At 38.2% G+C, this 22,899-nt stretch overlaps 1 protein-coding gene across 1 annotated transcript; it reads left to right on the forward strand.

Moving 5' to 3' along the window:
- Window positions 1-733: 733 nt before the first annotated feature.
- Window positions 734-19,576, forward strand: LOC117295677. Its single transcript, XM_033778388.1, has 12 exons — window positions 734-896; window positions 5,257-5,702; window positions 6,053-6,158; window positions 7,561-8,130; window positions 9,280-9,563; window positions 10,206-10,451; window positions 10,908-10,962; window positions 16,165-16,610; window positions 16,967-17,072; window positions 17,238-17,813; window positions 18,495-18,781; window positions 19,073-19,576. Exons 1-12 carry the CDS (start codon window positions 866-868, stop codon window positions 19,343-19,345), a joined length of 3,426 nt encoding a protein of 1,141 aa, XP_033634279.1. The 5' UTR covers window positions 734-865; the 3' UTR covers window positions 19,346-19,576.
- The last annotated feature ends 3,323 nt before the right edge of the window (window positions 19,577-22,899 follow it).

Consider the following 22,899-nt stretch of genomic DNA (forward strand, 5'->3'; position numbering starts at 1 on the left):
CTGTCTTCAGATCCTGTTCGGTGCAACATAAACGGAACCAAATCCGGGAAAACCACAACATTAGCATATCAATGGTACATTTCCCGCTCAAATTGAGCCTATAGACCATGTTGCAATTGTTTACAGAGTTGTGACCTTGTAAACGCATATCCAGACGGGCTATATATAGGAGAAATTTAATTTTCTAAATTTTCACACAATATTTAGTCAAAATTTATCACTGCCACAGCTGAACAGCTTTTGCGATGTCTTTCTTTCTTCGTATCAAAAGATGAAGTAATCAAACAGGTGGCCTACGATCTCCATACAAAATAAGATTTCGTGCATTCTTCCATTGAGCTTTGTACGTGCATGCAGTATGTGGCTCTTCTGTGAATAAAGTTTTAATTATGTGTCATAATTTGTGTGTTTTTTTCTCCACATAAAGTCAACATTTACTAAAGCAATAGCTGCACAGCTTTTGACATGTCCCCTTTCTTCATATCAAAAGTTGAACAAAAAAAGTGCGACCTCAGTACAACATCAGATTTGTTGAATTATTTCATTGAGCTGTGTACAAAATGTGCGTGATGCAGTTAGTCAATTTAGGCTATATGTGGTTCTTTTGTAAACATAAATGATGTCATAGTTCACATCAGGTCTATAAACAGCCAGAAACACCTGCAGGGGTCAATCTCTACAAATGACTTTGATCCAGTATTGTCATGGTTATAATGTTCAAGTTTTAGACGTGGGTCCCCAGATCTACATCTGATCATGCGCAAATAGGCTACAGCGTCAGTACTTCCTCAAGTGTTGCAATAGTTTTTCTTCACAATTTTTGCAAGACTCTTGCTAAACGGAATAAAGAACAGAACAGTCATCAATGTTAACCATGGGGATGAGCTTGATAAAAGGTAGGTGATCCACAAGAAGATAATTAGGGTTATAGCATAAATTTTACAATGCCTTAAAGACACTGTACACTATCACTTGCTCGCAACGTATGCGTAAAATAACAAACCTGTGAAAATTTGAGCTCGATTGGTCGTCGGAGTTGCAAGATAACTATGAAAGAAAAAAATCCTTGTCTCACAAAGTTGTGTGCTTTCAGATGCTTGATTTCGAGACCTCAAATTCTAAACTTGAGGTCTCGGAATCAAATTATTGCGCACCATGTTTCTGTTATACATAGTTAATCTCAGAGCTCTTCAAACTCACCGAGATTGAACCAGTCGCTTCAGGCACACCCTAATTTTAAGTAAAGATCTAATCTACAGAGCATTCTGAGAAGTTTAAAAATTGTTTTCATCAAACTCGCTGAATAAAATAAATCAGCAGCTACAGCACACCTATATGTTTCTTAAGTTCCTTCAGACACACCTTATACGTTTCTTAATAGGCCAACAGAGTTAATCTCAGAGCATTCTGAGAAGTTTAAACATTGTTTTCATCAAACTCGCTGAATAAAATAAATCAGCAGCTTCAGCGCACCTATATGTTTCTTAAGTTTCCTCAGACACACCTTATACGTTTCTTAGTAGGCCAACAGAGTTAATCTCAGAGCATTCTGAGGAGTTTAACAAATGTTTGTCCTAAAACTCGCTGGAATTCAACAAGTAGCTTCAGTACATACACCCATAAATACTCGGAGATAATCTCAGAGCAATCTTAGAAGTTTGAAATTGTCTTCAAACTCGCTGAAATTCAATCAGTAGCTTCAGCACACCCATGTTTTCTTAGTACAGAATTAATCTCGGCAGAGCAATTTGAGAAGTGAAAAAAAATATTGTCTCCAAATTCGCTTTAAATTGGACCAGTACCTTCAGCACAGCTATGTTTCTTAGAACAGAGTTAGTCTCAGAGCAATTCTGAGAAGTTTGAAAAATGTTTGTCTTCTAACGCGCTAAAATTGAACCAGTAGCTTCCGCATAACTACATGTTTCTTAGCACAGAGTTAACCTCAGAGCAATTTGAGAAGTAAATTTCGTTTAGTCTCCAACTCGCTGGAACTAAACAAGAAGCTTCAGCACACCCATGTTTCTTAGTACAGCGTTAATCTCAGAGCTTTCTGAAAAGTTTGAAAAATAATTGTCTTCAAGCTCGTTTTAAATTGAACCAGTAGCTTCAGCAAACCGATGTTTCTTAGTTCAACGTAATCTCAGCAGAGCAATCTGAGAAATAAAAAAGCAAAAATTATGTTTCTTAGCACAGAGTTCGTGTCAGAACGTTCTCAGAAGTAAAACAAACAAACTATTGTCTTCAAACTCGCTGAAGTTGAACCGGTAGTTTCTTAGAAACGAGTTGATCTCAGACCAATTTGAGAAGTTTAAAACAAAATTGCTTTCAAACTCGCTGAAACTGAACCAGTAGTTTCAGCACACATATGTTTCTTAGAACAGAGTTAATCTCAGCAGAGCAATTATTTTGAGAAGTAAAACAAATGTTTGTCTTCATACTCGCTGTAATTGAACCAGTAGCTTCAGCACAACTATGTTTCTTAGTACAAAGTTAATCCCAGCAGAGCAATTTGAGAAGTGAAAAAAAATGTTTGTCCTCAAACTCGCTGAAATTGAACCAGTAGCTTCAACACACCCGTGTAACACAGTAAATCTCGGAGCATTCCGGGAAATTTCTTTTAGAAAAATCTCAGTCAGAACATTCAAGAAAAACACTTTTCCAATCGAAAATAACTTCCTGCGTTCTCCCTTAAAGGCACAGGACATGTTTGGTAATAATTTATAATATTGTTGTTGGTTTTTTTTTCTTGTAAAGCGCTTCGGGGCTTTTTGCGTGAAGCGCTATATAAAAACTGTGTATTATTATTATTATTATTATTATTATTATATTACTCACAATAATTGTTACACAAAACGACTCCCTTTTAAGTTAAAGTCACCTGGAAATAGAATTGTTTTCTTTCAAACATAAGAGTATATGCTTACGAACAATAAAACAATTTTTTAAGTAACTGTTTGTCACGATTTATATGTTTAAAAAAATATATAAAGTTGTTTGGGGGCTGACTCCGCCTACCCCTTTTGTGACGTCAATCGAGGCAGACTTTGCCTGCAATGCGTATAGTAAACACACGTGCAAAGTACATGTACGTCCAAGTCGTGAGTTGGTACATTTCAAAAAGTGTTTTTCTGCATTCAGCAGCAATACACCTGGTCGACATTGCTCGGGTCGGGGTCTACTCTTAAATTTGTAAATACCATAAGAACTGATTTTTTAAAACCTTAGCTAACTGTTTATTCACATTCCACTCATCAAAACACATATATTAGTGACAAAAGCTTTGTTTTGAAAAAATACCACTTCCAGGTGACTTTAAACGTATAGTTTTTTTTTTAGATAACTTCTCACTCAAATTTATAAAATACTTTAGCCCTGAAGCACTTTTTAGGCATCTAAAAGTAGACGTCTGTGCCACAATGTTATTTTTGTTAATTATTCTCTTTCAACTTCGATGAACAATGTCAAAATTATAACATATTTATTACTTCAATAACAGGGAGGTTTAGCTGCGAGTTACGCGAGCACAAATTAATGTGAACGTGTAAAAATCTCACGTATTAAGTATATGTGAAAGTTTTTCCCACGTCAGGTAGGTACCTGCAGACGTCATACGTAGAATGAAATAAGCCCAAAGCGGTGACGTCATCTAGAAACATTTTACTGAAGTTCACGATCACGTTTTTGCTGGCGTAACGTGCAGCTAAACCTCGCTTTTGTTGGGGGCACACCACCTGTGTGAGAACAATGGTATTTGACAAAATACCAAAAGTGTACAATACCTTTAATGCCGCACCCATTCACAGGCACCTTCAGTTCGTGTTTCCTTTTTTCATTCCTGCAAATATCGTCAACACAAGTTTAACCAATCAATCAAAAGTGTTTGCTGTCAGTCTTTCTCAAATTATGAGCCAAAGGCACATCCAGAAATCTGAATTAACTAAATCAACCATGCAGGAACGATATTTGGCCTTGGTGGGGAAAACAAGGAATGTTATTTAGGACGAGTCAGGGCTGACAAAACACGCACTGTTTGATACAATATACGTTTCAGGAAATAACACATTGTTGCAAATTTTTCTAAGCAAACAATTTCTACAGGGTATTTTCATAGTAAAATGTGCCACCAGTGTGTCCGACCTAGATCCTCCTATAAGATTTTTGGGCGTGAAACCAGACTTTCTGCTTCTTCATACACTTAAAGCCATTATACACTTTAGGAACAGAAAAATAAAATAAAAGTTAACAGATTTACAAATAACTTATAGGGTTTACATAAGGTAACGGTAAAAGACTTCTCTTGAAATATTATTCCATGAAATGCTTTACTTTTTTAGAAAACATTAAAAACAATTATCAATTCTCGACATCGGATTTATAGTAAACACATGTCATGACACGGCGAAACGCGGAAACAAGAGTTTGTTTTCCCGTTATTTTCTCCCGACTCCGATGACCGATTGAGCCTAAATTTTCACAGGTTTGTTATTTTATATGTATAGGTTGTGATACACGAAGTGTGGGCCTTTGGACATTACTGTTTACCGAATGTGTCAAATGGCTTTAAACCTTGAAATGCTGATATGTAGAACAATGAACAACCACAACAGCTCTCTTCCGGCCACGTAGGCTATAACTGCATCTCTTTGGAACTCATTGCTTGGTGCATGTTTCCCTGCATCCCACAATCTAGACTGTTTTAAGAGGAATATCAGTCATACCTTCAGCTCCCCTGAGCTATTTTCACAATATATAATTTTTCTTCTTGAAGCCCCTTACCAAGAGTGCATGCCCCCTCCCCCAAAAGGGGGAAGGGAACCCTCAAACAATCAGATATCAGACTGAAGTAAAACATAATACTGCGCATGTTAAAGACACTGGACACTATATTATTATCAAAGACCAGACTTCGCATCTCAACATATGCAAAACATAACAAACCTGTGAAAATTTGAACTCTATTGGTCTACGAAGTTGGGAGATAATAATGAAAGAAAAAAACACCTTGTCACACGAAGTTGTGTGCTTTCAGATGCTTGATTTCGAGACCTCAAAACTAAATTATTGGAAAATTACTTCTTTCGCGAAAACTACGTTACTTCAGAGGGAGCCGTTTCTTACAAAGTTGTGTTCTATCAACAGCTCCCCATTACTAGTTACAAAGTAAGATTTTATGCTAATCTCAGTAATCACCAATAATGTCCACTGCATTTAACGGGTGAACACCGAGTAATCGTCTTCCCAAAACTTTTTTTGCAGTTTCCCTGTGGGCCTCTCTGATAGTCGCTTCCTGCTTCAAGCAATCACTGGCTGGTACAGACAGCACCATCGTCCCGGGAACCAATGGTCGAGCTGTGGTGGATGCTACCATAAGCAAGATAGCTCAAGTAGAACGTGACAGCCAACTCCAACCGGACGACAGGCTTCTCTTGCGAATAGCATGGGTAGAAACGAAGTTCGGCACGGCACCGAATACCTACGCCGACCCCAACTACCACGGCGGGATATGGCGAGTCGATCGTGATACGTTTGATGTGACTATGAGGATGTTCAACACAAATGAATACAGTGACATATTTGAGGAGATAACAACTAAACTGGGAATCATCTGGATCCAGGTTACCTGGGAAGACTGTCGCCGACCTTTGTATTCTGGTCTTGCTGCTCGTCTATTTCTCCACAACGCCAACCCCGTCATTCCACCTGTAAGTTCAATTGCTTTCATTTATTAATTTATCTGTAATGGTAAAAAAAAAAAAAAAAAAAAAACCACTTAGAACTAGCCTCAAGTTTTTTAATCGCTCCAAAAGAGTCGCAGAACTAGTTATAAGTTATGGCTTTCTTTGTTACATCTAGCCTTGATCACTAAACAGCTTTTGAGAACATTAACCAAGCACTAGAGAAGTAGACAAATGAGCAGGGTTTCTTTATTGTGGAAAACAATATTGTCTGATTTTCTTCACTAGACCGACATAAAAAGTCTGATTTCAGATAAAAGTCTGAAGAATCACAACCCTGACTAAAACATGTCATGTTTTCTTACTTGATACCACAGGGCTGGTCTGTTCAGGGACAAGCAAATTATTGGCGAGACCATTACCCACACGTTCCTCCTACCGGTAACGCGACGTATTTTTCCCAAGAAGTCTCAAAAATAGCAGGTAGGTTTTGTTGGACACTTTTGGTAATTACTCAAAAGAAAATCTTAGCATTAAAACTTACTTGGTAGCGAGCAATGAAGAGCTGAACTGTTGTGAGAAACAGCGCCCTCTGAAATAACGTAGTTTTTTAGAAAGAGGTAGTTTCTCTCTCAAAAAAAACAAACAAACAAACAAACAAACAAACAAACAAACAAACAAACAAACAAACAAACAAACAAACTTGCAACTTCGATAACCAATTCGAGCCGAATTTCCACTCGTTTGTTATTTCATGTGAATACACCAAGTGAGAACAATGGTCTTTGACATTTACCAAACGTGTCCAGTGCCAATAAACAACTCAAATGTTAGTATACTCGGTGCAATGCCCGAACAACTAGCTTCCCAAGTAGCAATTGGAGATATCATGTCTAGCAAGGCGAAACTCTGATACCTCAGGACAAGCCGATGGGATAGAGACAGTTAGTCTCCTTCGGGTTTAAGTTTACTATTGCCAATTATTCGACCATCTCAGCACATTCATTAAACCATTATTGAGTCACCTCAAAGCAAGAAGTGTTGGAAGAGTAATGAGAGACACAGTAAAAAAAAATAAAAAAGAGATAGTAAGACCAAGTAAAGGGCCCTGTGAACATTGTTGAAACTATGCTTTAGGGGAAACACAACATTGTTGAAACTATGTTTTAGGGGAAACACAATAGAGGGTTGTATAATCCTTACACATGGCGAACTGAGACAAAAGTTCATCGGCCAAATCATGAATGTCAACAAGAAAGAAAGGATTAAGAAAGAAAATTATTGAAACTATTAGTTAGGGGAAACACAATATCATCAACGTACATGACAGACTGAGCCAAAAGTTCATTGGGAAAATCATTAATGTCAACAAGAAAGAAAGTCAGACCAAGTATAGGGCCCTGTGGAACATTGTTGAAACTATTTGTATAAGGGGAAACATAGTAGAAGGTTGTATCATCAACATACATGACAAACTGAGCCAAAAGTTCATTGGGCAAATCATTAATGTCAACAAGAAAGAAAGTCAGACCAAGTACAGGGCCCTGTGGAACATTGTTGAAACTATTTGTAAGGGAAACAAAGAAGAGGGTTGTTTCATTTAAATACATGGCGAGCTGAAACAAAAGTTCATCGGGCAAATCATTAATGTTACCAGAAACAGTGTGGGACCAAGTACAGAGCCATGTGGAACTTTGTTATAACTTTGTGTGTATGTTTATCTGATGTGTTGGAGTTTTCTAAAGAAAACGTCAAACAAGCTTGTAAATAAAGGTAAATTTACACGAAGCTGGTTATTTTTGTTTTACATATTTATTGCAAATAGTATGACATTAAAAATAAGAGCTGGTATTTTAAATGTTGGTCTTACTCTTTTTTTTACCAGGATGTTCAAGCAATGGCATTGATTTAGTCTTCGTACTTGACGGTTCTGGGAGTGTTGGTGACATAGATTTTGAGACGTCCAAGATATTTGTCAATGACGTTGTAGATTTTTTTGAGATTGGTAGTGACCGCACTCGAGTAGGTGTCATCCAATATGCCAGCTCTGTCAACATCGAATTTCACCTCAACCAATACACGGATAAAAGTTCACTCCTACAGGCGATTGCCAATATAAGTTACATGGATGGAGGTACTCATACTGAGGATGCTTTGAATGTCATGGTAAATGAAAGTTTCAAGGAAGAGAATGGGTCAAGGGTTATTGGTATCCCACGCGTGGCAGTTGTTATAACAGATGGTCGCTCACAATCGGGCGACCAAGTCCATGTGCCAGCAGACAGGGCTCGACAAGTGGGCATTAAAATCTTTGCAATCGGTGTGACGTCGAACATAAATGAGGCTGAGCTGAACGCCATTGCAAACAAACCGAACGACACCTATGTGTTCGAAGTCAGCAATTTTGACGCCATCTCCAGCATCGGTGCTACACTCCAGGACAATGCATGTGAGCGTAAGTAGTTACAACAGTATAACAATCTAATAAATGTCAGAAATGGAACAGGTGGAATCCGGCATTAAATCAAACATGTTTTCAGATAAATGGTGGTGACAGATCGTCATTATTTCAACCTTTGTTTAGCAGTCATGTTGTTCTGGGAATAAATTGTGAAACTTTGAAATACAATCTTCTTTACAATATTGTTTGAATAATATATTAACTCGTTTTAAAAAAATCATGTTTTAAATGAGCTTTACATTGGTGCCCTTTTCATTGGGTCAATCATTCCATTACACTTTCTCAGCTCCCTTGGATGGATTTCACATAACACATTCTAAGGACTAGCCTCAGGTTTTTAAACAGCTACCTGAACGGAAAGTTTTTAACGGAAATGGTGTTTGCCTTGTTCATAAAGCACTTGTTCATCATTTTAATGAAATTTTGATATGTGTACACTTCTGAACTTTTCGTAATTATCGACTAAAAAATCAGGCCTCCATCGTAAAGGTTTTGAAAAACTGAAAGGACAATGCTTTGACGTCATTTGTGGGAGTCTTTGTTAAACCTCCACGCTGGCTTTACAAATTGGAGCTCCGAATTATGACGTTTTGAGAGTGATTGCATAACGGAGCTTTTCCGCAAATCTCTCAGAAAAGCGCTGAATAAGGGTATTCGAAATTGTTTATTTTACATAATTAAAATCTGTTTATAATCATATGACTCGATATCCTTGTTCATTGAAAACATAATTAAATTAAATTCAGCAAAGTTCACGACTGAAAATTTTCGTCTAAGCAGGTCTTTAGTATATTTCATAGAACTGGTCCTAAGTTAGTAGTCCTAAGTTAGGACTAGTCCTAATTCATTGTGAAATCTACCGCAGGGAGTATACACATCCCCGGGCTGGCGGGTCGCTCAAACACAATATCAAACTTAGCCCTCGCATGTACCAATATATACCCTTTGGTAAAGGAAGCTGCGATAGTAAGCATCTCACTCAGTGACACAAGTGTCATGGCAGGGATTCAATCCCACACCTTTATGCCTATAAACCACCACAACTTGAAATCGATGCTCTAAACAGCTCGGCCATGGCACCAAAATTATTATCTTTTTTTAAGTTGTCGCCTTCAAATGCTCGGAATTTGTTTGGGTTTACAGAAGTTGCTGTGCTGCCTTACATGGTCACTGAGTTCAACAGTACGATCGGACAGGATCAAACACAAAACCTCGCACAGGAGATAGGCCCAGAGGGTACGACCATGATCTTCCAATCGACCGATGGTACCATAGTCGTCTATGGATCGGCAACCGTTGAGAACCCCAACTCAGCCTTAAATGATTTCATACTGACAGCTACTGAAGGACAGGGCTCCGTGGATATGTTCATTGGACCCGAGTTCTTTAATAGGAGCAGTGATGGCGACGACCGTAGACGACGTCAGGTATGACGTTTTGACCTTCCACTCTTGAAGGGTTTGTGTACTTTTTGTACGACACAAAACACAATATCCACAGGTTTACCTACACTGTCACAATAGGGTTACCAACCAAAATACTGCTTGTATAAAATATTTTTATAAGTCCCTTTGATCTTGCTATTCTTATTAATTGACCATGGTTAGTTGCATCATGATGCAACTTGCTCTCTAATCCTACCCTTTCATGTCTCTCTGCATTGTTGTCAAACAATACATTTACCACTTTTATGGTCCAGTAACCCATCCTTTCATACTAAACATCCTTTGTCCTCGCCACTTCACTTCTATTGGTTCATAGCCACCAATATTGTTTCTGAAATCGAAACTTTTATTGGCTGGTATTTTGCCGCTTCTTTCTGGATTCTTTCCTAAATCCCTTTCCCCCTCTCTTTTTCTATAAATGGATATGTATTTGTTTGTACTTGTTTTATGCCTCTGAAGAAGGTCCGGATTGGATCGAAAGCTAAGGCCATCTACCCTATTCATTTTTTTAATTTTATTTAAGTCTTTGCTTTTGTTGGGGTCGTCAAAGTACGTGTCAAGCATATTTGAAGACTCAGTGTGTTATGCTCGATACCAAATGTTTTTGTTTTGCATTTTTTTCAGGCGCCCAATCAGAATGATACGGAGGCGAACGATGAACCAATCGGCATACTGTATATCAGCATCGAGGGAAAGCAAGCAAACAATGTCTTCTCATTGGTTACAGCCAAGGGTGACGTCACCAAACCGGAAGCCACCCAACCGGAAGGCACCCAAGCCGACACCACCAAACCTGGTAATGGCGTTGGAATGGTCACTGCGACAGGGCCACACATTGCTATGATTATTCTGATTGCTCGTTTGGCAATTGTACTTTAAATCCGTTTCCCTTCCCTCTATGATTACAATTAGCCCCTTTCTTGATATAGGGTGGACACTTTGGAGTAAATAATAGGCGGTGGACAAATTAACCTAAACCAAATAGTGTTATTAGTAATGTGTCAATCATGGCTCAAAATGGCTTATATATTGCTCAACTTTGACTATGGATTTTGTAAGATTTGGTAATAATAAAGTAAATAATACTCACAGTAAGGGCTGTTTTAAGCTAAACAAAAAAAGAACTAGTAAGTGTGGTATTAACACTGAGTTCTTTGTTTCATCGCTTCATATACGAAGTGTGGAACTCGGGACCAAAGAAGTCCACATAATGTAGGGACTTCAAACACTATGTGTACTTAAACACGTCCCACACATGCACAGAGTTGTATTTGACCGTTACGTTTGAGGACACCTGGTGTACTTTCTGTTGTTCCTGTATTGAAGCAATCCCTTTGTACACACATGACTAGTGAGGACCATAAAAACAAAGAACTGACTAGTGAGGACCTTGTCCTCGGAGGGTAGGCCATACAAACCCATTTATTGAATACACTCTGTGGACATGCATGGGTTCGCATAAGCTCAACAGTGTAAAAAAGACACTGTGTGGACGTGTGTAAGTTCTCCTTATTCAAAACCCTACACTGTGTGGGAGTCTTTTGTTCTCTCTCTGTATAAAACTATTAGGTGAAGGTCTTGAACTTAGTGGTGTTTTAGAATATATTTTTATATTAAAGGCACTGTGCACTAATAATGGTAATTACTTCATACAAATTTTAGCATAAAAACTTACTTGGACAACAAGCAATGGAGAGCTGCTGATAGTTAAAACATTGTGAGAAACGGCTCCCTCTGAAGTACAAACTTTTTAGAAAGAAGTAATTTCTCACTGAAATAATTGAATTGGTTTCGAGAAAGCACATTTCGAGAAAAGTGCATCTGAAAGCAACTAATTTGTGCGACAAGGGTGTTTTTTTCTTCCATTATTCTCTTGCAACTTCAACAACCAATTGAGTTCAAATTACCACAGGTTTGTTATTTTATGCATATGTTGAGATACAGTAAGTGAGAAGACAGGTCTTTGGAAACTACCAACGGTGTCCAGTGCCTTAAGTTAAACCATAGAGAATTTAAACTAAAAGCCTTAATGCTGCTATAGCCAACAGCCATTTTAAATATACCAATATAATTCTACACAGACAGTTAGAGATTAAAGGTAGGGTCATAGAATTAGTTATTCTCAACTTAATGACGATTCATAGGCCAATATAAAGAAAGACACAAGTCACACTAGTAACTTCAGCTGAACGGTGTCTATGATTTGTTGACAAACATCAACAATTATATCAATTTTTTTTCTTTACAAGAACATCGAATCGATTAAATGTCAAAAAAAATAAATCAAAACATTTTGAAGGGAATTCTTTCTCAAAATAGTTTACAATAGTGCAGTGCTTCCCACCAGGCATGTTGTTATGGTCGTTAATGTGTTAAGTATTTACCAATTATATAACCCTACCTTTAAAATAGTACATGTGCATCATGTTCAATTATTCGTTGGTCGTTTAATAATAGTAAATTTAAAAGAATACACAAACCATTTTTTGTAGTTTTTGTAAAAGAAAACGATAATTGCAAGGCCAATTTTATAGACCTACATAATAAGGCAGTCAATTGTGCTAAAAAAATCTGGTAAGCAAATAATAAGCTGAAAACCGGTCACACTGTAAATATGACCCGAGTTTGGCTGGTAAGCTATTTCAAGTAAGCACTTAACAGTGTGTGCTTTACCTTAGAATCCACGTGAAAGTCCTATTGTTGGCCGACTTGACACGAAATATTACCAAAAACAATGGTACGTCTGCTGCCACCTAGCGTCACAGAATTTCACGCAAACTTGATTGTTACATTGTTAAAAAACATTTTATGCATGTTTTTTTTGCATTGTTCAATTTTTTTGTATGGTTTTTCTTTTTGACAAGCACGCTGTCGAAATTCGTTCAATGACAAAATAAATGACACTATTTTTTATCTTGAATTTTGAATTGAATATTTTTAGTTTCATTGTATAGGGGCCTACTACGTTTTTGAGTAAATTTTGGGTGGTGTTTTAGATAACGTTATGTTATTAACTAAAAGTGCTGCTATATAGCCAACAGCCACTTTATACCAATACAATTCGTTGCTGTCAACGTTACCGTTATGCTGATTTTTTTGCCAAATTATTCAGAAAGATACAATAAAAGTCACAAGAGAAAGTTTCAGCTGAATTGTTGCCTTTTAATGTGTTGAGAAACAGAAACAATTATCGCTGTTTTTACACGAACGACGAAATCTGGGCGGAAGTATAGTTTTATGGTTCTGCATCTGAGTTTAAAACATCTCAAAACACATACACTAAGTGTCCAGTTTTCCCTCGTGAAATAAGCCACCTTCCTTTCATTGGTCTTGGCTCACAGCATGACGTGTGGAACGCGCATTGTACAAAAAGCTAGTCCCCCGCGGCTTACAATAACGACACTGACGTAAAGGGGGAAGTCCCTATATTTCCCGAAATATTACATGTTTGTGTAGACCTGTACCTTTCTCAACAAAACAAAAACATTAAAGATATGCTGAATGTTTTTGTTTAGTATTACACTTGTTGTTTTTAGTTTGGGTGTGTTCATGATGACAGTCGCAGAATTTGTTCTGGTCGGGCAAACTTCAGAAAGAAAAAAAATCACTTCAAAATCTTGGGATCGGGTTGGTTCAGCGGGTTCTCCCTGCCGTTCACCTCTGTAGATCCCGGTTCGAGTCCCAACTAAGACCTGGAGCCTTTCGTGTAAACTTAGTTCATTGCATTGCGTGGGTTTTCTCCAACATCTATAAAACTGATAACTTCTCGTTTTACAATCATTCCGTTATTTTACACTTATTTTGTCAATCGATGTGTGAGTAAAGGCTCCACTTGTCATCATTCTCATTTTCAAGGCCTTTCACAAACAAGCTTCTGATTATCATCATGGACATGGGCATGCTGCAAGTTGGTGCTGAACGGAGACACCTTAGATCAAATAGCTCATGTTCACCATACTTTGTTGTGCTAAGGAACGAGTCGCATCACTTTTGCTGATAGAGCCTTCTCGGTATATGGACCCAAACTCTTGAATAAACTTTCCAATCACATCAGGGACACAACATCCTTCAGCATGTTCCAGTCATTTCTTAAAGGCAGTGGACACTTTTTTGGTGATTACTCAAAACAATTATTAGCATCAAATCTTAATTGATTATGATATAGAAAGGTTTGCGGTAACACCATGTAATGACTATCTCTGAGTTGGGGTGGTTCGATCAGTATGCTCTGATCGTCTTTATTGATTATGATTGATTGATTGATGTGTCGTCAAAATATAATTATGACAACACGTCAATTTGTGTCCGTACCAACTTTTCAAAAATAACTCAAATTTGCAAAAGGCAACCTGTCTTCAGATTCTGTTCGGTGCAACATAAACGGAACCAAATCCGGGAAAACCACAACATTAGCATACCAATGGTACATTTCCCGCTCAAATTGAGCCTATAGACCATGTTGCAATTGTTTACAAAGCTGTGACCTTGTAAACGCATATCCAGACGGGCTATATATAGGAGAAAATTAATTTTCTTAATTTTCACACAATATTTAGTCAAAATTTATCACTGCCACAGCTGAACAGCTTTTGCGATGTCTTTCTTTCTTCGTATCAAAAGATGAAGTAATCAAACAGGTGGCCTACGATCTCCATACAAAATAAGATTTCGTGCATTCTTCCATTGAGCTTTGTACGTGCATGCAGTATGTGGCTCTTCTGTGAATAAAGTTTTAATTATGTGTCACAATTTGTGGGGTTTTTCTCCACATAAAGTCAACATTTACTAAAGCAATAGCTGCACAGCTTTTGACATGTCCCCTTTCTTCATATCAAAAGTTGAACAAAAAAAGTGCGACCTCAGTACAACATCAGATTTGTTGAATTCTTCATTGAGCTGTGTACAAAATGTGCGTGCAGTAAGTCAATTTAGGCTATATGTGGTTCTTTTGTAAACATAAATGATGTCATAGTTCACATCAGGTCTATAAACAGCCAGAAACACCTGCAGGGGTCAATCTCTACAAATGGCTTTGATCCGGTATTGTCATGGTTACATGTTCAAGTTTAAGACGTGGGTCCCCAGTTCTTCAACTGATCATGCGCATGGCTACAGCGTCAGTACTTCTTCAAGTGTTGCAATAGTTTTTCTTCACAATTTTTGCAAGACTCTTGCTAAACGGAATAAAGAACTGAACAGTCATCAATGTTAACCATGGGGATGAGCTTGATAAAAGGTAGGTGATCCACAAGAAGATAATTAGGGTTATAGCATAAATTTTACAATGCCTTGAAGACACTGGACACTCTCACTTTGTGTATCTCAACGTGTGCGTAAAATAACAAACCTGTGAAAATTTGAGCTCGATTGGTCGTCGGAGTTGCAAGATAACTATGAACGAAAAAAAAACCTTGTCACACAAAGTTGTGTGCTTTTCAGATGCTTGATTTCGAGACCTCAAATTCTAAACTTCAGGTCTCGGAATCAAGTTATTGCGCACCATGTTTCTTTTATACATAGTTAATCTCAGAGCTCTTCAAACTCACCGAGATTGAACCAGTCGCTTCAGGCACACCCTAATTCTAAGTAAAGATCTAATCTGCAGAGCATTCTCAGAAGTTTTAAAAATTGTTTTCATCAAACTCGCTGAATAAAATAAGCAGCTACAACACACCTATATGTTTCTTAAGTTCCTTCAGACACACCTTATACGTTTCTTAGTAGGCCAACAGTGTTAATCTCAAAGCATTCTGAGAAGTTTAAAAATTGTTTTCATCAAACTCGCTGAATAAAATAAATCAGCAGCTTCAGCACACCTATGTTTCTTAAGTTGCTTCAGACACACCTTATACGTTTCTTAGTAGGCCAACAGAGTTAATCTCAGAGCATTCTGAGGAGTTTAACAAATGTTTGTCCTAAAACTCGCTGGAATTCAACAAGTAGCTTCAGTACATACACCCATACATATTCGGAGTTAATCTCAGAGCAATCTTAGAAGTTTGAAATTGTCTTCAAACTCGCTGAAATTCAATCAGTAGCTTCAGCACACCCATGTTTTCTTATAGTACAGAATACATCTCGGCAGAGCAATTTGTCTCCAAATTCGCTTTAAATTGGACCAGTACCTTCAGCACAGCTGTGTTTCTTAGAACAGAGTTAGTCTCAGAGCAATTCTGAGAAGTTTGAAAAATGTTTGTCTTCTAACTCGCTAAAATTGAACCAGTAGCTTCCGCATAACTACATGTTTCTTAGCACAGAGTTAACCTCAGAGCAATTTGAGAAGTAAATTTCGTTTAGTCTCGCTGGAACTAAACAAGAAGTTTCAGCACACCCGTCTCGGTTTCGAGACCTCAGAATCTAATTCGGAGATCTAGAAATCGAATTCGTGGAAAATGAATTCTTTCTCGAAAACTACGTTACTTCAAAAGGATCCGTTTCTCACTATGTTTTATATTATCAACAGCTCCCGATTACTCGTTACGAAGTAAAGTTTTAAAATATTTTGAGTAATTACCAATTGTGCCCAGTGTATTTAATGGGTGAACACCGAGTTGATCGTCTTCCTAAAAACTTTTTTTCGCAGTTGCCCTGTGGGCCTCTCTGATAGTCGCTTCCTACTTCAAGCAATCACTGGCTGGTACAGACAGCACCATCGTCCCGGGAACCAATGGTCGAGCTGTGGTGGATGCTAGCATAAGCAAGATAGCTGAAGTAGAACGTGACAGCCAACTCCAACCGGACGACAGGCTTCTCTTGCGAATAGCATGGGTAGAAACGAAGTTCGGCACGGCACCGAATACCTACGCCGGCCCCAACTACCACGGCGGGATATGGCGAGTCGATCGTGATACGTTTGATGTGACTATGAGGATGTTCAACACAAATGAATACAGTGACATATTTGAGGAGATAACAACTAAACTGGGAATCATCTGGATCCAGGTTACCTGGGAAGACTGTCGCCGACCTTTGTATTCTGGTCTTGCTGCTCGTCTATTTCTCCACAACGCCAACCCCGTCATTCCACCTGTAAGTTCAATTGCTTTCATTTATTAATTTATCTGTAATGGTAAAAAAAAAAAAAAAAAAAAAAAAAAAACCACTTAGAACTAGCCTCAAGTTTTTTAATCGCTCCAAAAGAGTCGCAGAACTAGTTATAAGTTATGGCTTTCTTTGTTACATCTAGCCTTGATCACTAAACAGCTTTTGAGAACATTAACCAAGCACTAGAGAAGTTGACAAATGAGCAGGATTTCTTGATTGTGGAAAACAATATTGTCTGATTTTCTTCACTAGACCGACATAAAAAGTCTGATTTCAGATAAAAGTCTGAAGAATCACATCCCTGACTAAAACATGTCATGTTTTCTTAATTGATACCACAGGGCTGGTCTGTTCAGGGACAAGCAAATTATTGGCGAGACCATTACCCACACGTTCCTCCTACTGGCAACACGACGTATTTTTCCCAAGAAGTCTCAGAAATACCAGGTATGAAGGTTTTGTTATTACAATCACAGGTTTACTGACTGAGTTGTAAAGTAACTGCGGACACTCTTGATAATTACTCAAAATAAATTACATGTTTATTGCAATTAGTATAACATTAATAATAAGTGCTGCTATTTTAAATTTTGGTCTCACTTTTTTCACCAGGATGTTCAAGCAAGGGCATTGATTTAGTCTTTGTACTTGATGGTTCTGGTAGTGTTGGTGCTACAGATTTTATGACGTCCAAGACATTTGTCAATGACATTGTAGATTTCTTTGAGATTGGTAGTGAAAACACTCGAGTAGGTGTCATCCAATATTCCAGCTCTGTAAACATCGAATTTCACCTGAACCAATACACGGATAAAATGTCAACCCAACAGGCGATTGCCAATATAAGTTACATGGGTGGAGGTACTAATACGGAGGATGCTTTGAATGTCATGGTAGATGAAGGTTTCAGTGTTACCAACGGAGCCAGGGAATTGGAAATTGGTATCCCACGTGTGGCAGTTGTCATAACAGATGGTCAATCACAAGGCCCTGACCGTGTCCGTGTGCCAGCAGACAGAGCCCGCGAAGAGGGCATTCAAATCTTTGCAGTCGGTGTGACGTTAAACATAAATGAGGCTGAGCTGAACGCCATTGCAAACAAACCGAGCGATACCTACGTATTCGAAGTCAGCAATTTTGACGCTATCCCCAACATCGGTGCTACACTCCAAGACAATGCATGTAATCGTAAGTCAAAAGATCATCAATATCAATGTTACAACAATTTTTTATTGAAATCTAGAAATTAAGTGAATTTTATTTCATCGTCCGCAATTGTTGTTATTTTTTATGCACCACAAGAAAACGATTGATAAAACTGGAAATCATGCATTTCGTTTTATAATCGCGATGACCGAAAATTTTGTGGCGAGTTTATGTCGAAGGTTTCTATTTTAGCCCCCCCCCCCAAAAAAAAAAAAAAAAAAAACAACAACCGTTATTTTCCTTTCTAATGTCATCGCAAATGCGATGACTTTCGTGAAGCGCAAAATCAGCGACATCGCAAGAGCAATGTTTCTTAGGTTTGCGATGTTAATATCGCAAGTGTATAATAGCGATGATCGCAAATCGGGACTTTATGGAAATCGACCCATGGTATATTAAAAAGACATTTAAAACCGTAAAAATCTGAGAAAAAGAAAGGGGGAAGCCAGCATTAAAGTTAAACATGTTTTCCACAGATCGTCTCATCATTTCATCATTTATTTAAAGACCATTGCTATTTTAGCAGTCATTTATTTATTGGATTAAATGGTGTAACTTTGAAAAAAACAAACACCAAAAACACAACAGCTCGGCTATGACACCACATTATTTTGTAAAAGAAATTCTCGTCTTCAAATGCTTGGAATTTATTTTTGTTGACAGAAGTTGCTGTGTTGCCTGATAATATCACTGAGTTCAACCTTATAATCGGACAGGATCAAACACAAAACCTCGCACATGAGATAGGCCCAGAGGGTACGACCATGATCTTCCAAACGACCGATGGTACCATAGTCGTCTATGGATCGGCAACCGTTGAGAAACCCAACTCGGCCTTAAATGATTTCATACTGACAGCTACTGAAGGACAGGGCTCCGTGGATATCTTCATTGGAACCGTGTTCTTTAATAGGAGCAGTGGTTATGGCGACGACCGTAGACGACGTCAGGTATGACACTCGACTTTTCAACTGGACGGTATTTAAAGGCCCAATTTTATAGAACTGCATACATGTTTGGTAACACTCTTAAAGGGTTTGTGAGCTCTTTGCACGACACAAAACACAATATCCACTACAACCTTATGCTTTTCAGAATAAGGTTACCAACCAAAATACTGTTCGTATATAATGTTTGTAAGTTTATGCTTTGGCTGGGGTCGTCGAAGTACGTGTCAAGCATATTTGAAGCCTCGGTGTATTAAGCACGATACCAAATGTTTTTGTTTTGCCCCTCCTCAGGCGACCAATCAGAATGATACGGAGGCGAACAATGAACCAATCGGCATACTGTATATCAGCATCGAGGGAAAGCAAGCAAACAATGTCTTTTCATTGGTTACAGCCAAGGGTGACGTCACCAAACCGGAAGCCACCCAACCGGAAACCCCCGAACCGGAATTAGGCACCCAAGCCGATACCACCAAACCTGGTAATGGCGTTGGAATGGTCACTGCGACAGGGCCACACATTGCTATGACTATGCTGATTGCTCGTTTGGCAATTGTACTTTAAATCCGTTTCCCTTCCCTCTATGAATACAATTAGCCCCTTTGTCGAGATAGGGTGGACACTTTGGAGTAAATAATAGGCGGTGGACAAATTAACCTAAACCAAATAGTGTTATTAGTAATGTGTCAATCATGGCTCAATATGGCTTATATATTGCTCAACTTTGACTAAGGATTTTGTAAGATTTGGTAATAATAAAGTAAATAATACTCACAGTAAGGGCTGTTTTAAGCTTTAAGAAAATGTTATGTTCAGTAATTGACGACTATTTTATGAGGTGCAGGTAAAAACAAAAAAACTAGTGTGGTATTAACACTGAGTTCTTTGTTTCATCGCTTCATATACGAAGTAAATTGAATTTTGAATTGAATATTTTTAGTTACATTGTATAGGGGCCTACTACGTTTTTGAGTAAATTTTGGGTGGTGTTTTAGATTACGTTATGTTATTAACTAAAAGTGCTGCTATATAGCCAACAGCCACTTTATACCAATACAATTCGTTGCTGTCAACGTTATGCTGATTTTTATGCCAAATTATTCAGAAAGATACAATAAAAGTCACAAGAGAAAGTTTCAGCTGAATAGTTGCCTTTTAATGTGTTGAGAAACAGAAACAAGTATCGATGTTTTTACACGAACGACGAAATCTGGGCGGAAGTATAGTTTTATGGTTCTGCATCTGAGTTTAAAACATCTCAAAACACATACAATAAGTGTCCAGTGTTCCCTCGTGAAATAAGCCACCTTCCTTCCATTGGTCTTGGCTCACAGCATGACGTGGGGAACGCACATTGTACAAAAAGCTAGTCTCCCACGGCTTACAATAACGACACTGACGTAAAGGGGGAAGTCCCTATATTTCCCGAAATATTTCTTGTTCACACTTTGTTTGTTATGTCAGTCACCAGACACACAAGGCCTGAAAGCCACTTCAAGGTGGGGGCTATACAAATCAACTATTTCCCAGGGGCCGCTGCCACCTACTCATAGGGTTGAAACAGGGTTATTTCTACACCCTTCAGTCCATAAGGATGTATTGTATAATTGAACTTGTGCTTTTGAAAGTGTTAAGGCATGCATGGGTTTCATTGTCAATGATGTTATTTTCTCCTATCTCAGCATGACTTCATGGAATGTTCTTGGCACACCCGTTTGTTTATATAAGCTCCCTCCCGGCCCACGCACGAATACAACACTGATGTTGTTGGGAAAGTCCGTTAAATCAAAAATCAAACTAAATTTAAACGCTGTATGTTTATGAAGGTGTTAAAGGCACTGGACACGTTTGTTAATTACTGTCAAATACCTGGGCCCAATTTCATAGAGCTGCTTAAGCACAAAATTTTGCTTAAGCAAAAAAATCCTTGCCTAGTAAAATTAATTTACCGGCCAAAACTCCACTCAATTGTTATGCTAAGTAAACAACATCTAAATACCAGTCACAAGCAATGTATATGGCATGAAATTTTGGCCAGTAACATGTGTAAAATAAGCGAGCTTTTTCCGTGCTTAAGCGATTTTTTTTGCTTAAGCAGCTCTATGACATTGGCCCCTGTATTTCTCACTATGTGTATCCCAACATAATGCACACATTAACAAAACCGGTGACAATTTGGGCTCAATTGGTCATCGAAGTTGCAAGAGAATAAAGAAGGAAACACCCATTGTTTTTCTACAGATGTACACACTGCACTCCTTTAGTTACAAATATAGGTCGATGTCACAACGTGCATTTATCGAGAGATCACGATCTTTACCAAGAAAAGTCACCAAGCTCACTGAAGTTATTCATAAACACTAGTTTAATTCCAAGATGGTTTGAGTCTCATGGTTTCCCAGTAACCGTTAAAGCGTGCTTTATTACCGTAACGGCGCACCGTAACAACTATTTTTGTGTGTAAACAATATTGTTGTCAGAGGGCTGCATTCTTTCGGTAACTATACGGCGATAATAAAGAGGGGAAACCAAAAAATATCCGTCATCAAATCGCAGATCAGATATTGTATTTCTTGGGGAAGGCTTTTGTTTGCATTGGTGGAAGCATGGTGGAAGCAAGTAATTCCAATTGCAAGAAGGGAGTTTGCCCCGTTCTGTGGCACGGAGTCCACCACACAATCAGGGTTGAGATCGTATGAACACGAAACACCCTGAAAAAAATGAAAATATAATTAAACTTCCCCTCTTTGCGTGGAGATAGTGCCGTTAGAATATCAAAATGTTAAACAGTTGTTGATGATGGACATACAGTTTTCAATCATATTTGAATGATTGGTCATTTGAGGCCTCTTCTTCTTCTTATCTTGTCCACACACACTATATAATATTGTGTTTCAGACACAGTTCCTATGCAATATCATTGTACTCTGCAAGGTCCTCAGTGTACGAAATTTCGCATTTTAAAGAAAGTTTGAAGGTGAAAGGAAACCAAGGAAAAGGGTCTTCTATCCTGCTGATGATATTCCCAGTTATACTATTGGTCACAGTTGTTAAAGGCACTTGACACCTTGGCTATTGTAAAAAATCAGTAATTTCCTTTACCCCTTTTACATCACGAATAAGTTGCCATATTATTATTGAGAACATAACAGTATCACCATCAAATCTTTAATTAGGAGCCGCAAAAAAACAAACGGAGATAATTAACTGTGACTCTACAGTGAGTACAGGATTTCTCCAGAGCGACGCAACACCGCGAAAACTACGTTACGGAAAAAAACAAATTATTTTATACCATCATATCTCAAGAGTATACATCGATATTACAAATTGCTTTCCCACACTCTAAATAGCAAACTACTTACGCAACCGGCTTGGCGTCTTCCTTTGCACGGTGGCACTCACGTTATTAATTTTGGCGGTATTTTTTTTTAACACACTGTCATTTATTATTAACTGTTCGATGGCCACACTTGACCTGTACATTTCAGCCTAAAGTGCTCACTTTGAATCGATTGGCATAGCCTGGGCCCAATTTCATAGAGCTGCTAAGCACGAAAATTTGCTTAGCATAAAATGTATCCCTTAATAAACACAGGATTAACAACCAAATTTTCTCGTGGTTTTCAGGATAAGCAAACAACAGCTGAATACCAGAAGTAAGCAATATGCAACAAATTAAAATTTGGTTGGTAATCTTGTTTTTATCAAGGAAGAAATTTCATGCTCAGCAATTTGTTTGTGCTTAGCAGCTCTATGAAATTGGGCCCTGGTTGTTAAATGCACTGCAGCCGATTACACGCAACGCTATATGATTAATCCAATGTAGAGTTAGGACGAGTAACTCGTCCTTACGTCTATGGATACGGAACTTAATTCGTCCTAAAGGCCCGGTCACACAGGCCCCGATAACGAGAACGAAAACGAGCACGATAAAAATGCACGCCCTCGATTGGTTGAAATGCTCCACGCAGAATACGCCCACGCTCATTCAACCAATCAAGTGCGTGCATTTTTATCGTTCTCGTTATCGGGGTTTTCCCGTTGTTTTCTCCCGACTCCGATGACCGATTGAGCCCTAATTTTCACAGGTTTGTTATTTTATATATAAGTTGTGA

This window comes from Asterias rubens, chromosome 10 (genome assembly GCF_902459465.1).
Source record: "Asterias rubens chromosome 10, eAstRub1.3, whole genome shotgun sequence".
NCBI classification, from domain to species: Eukaryota; Metazoa; Echinodermata; class Asteroidea; order Forcipulatida; family Asteriidae; genus Asterias; species Asterias rubens.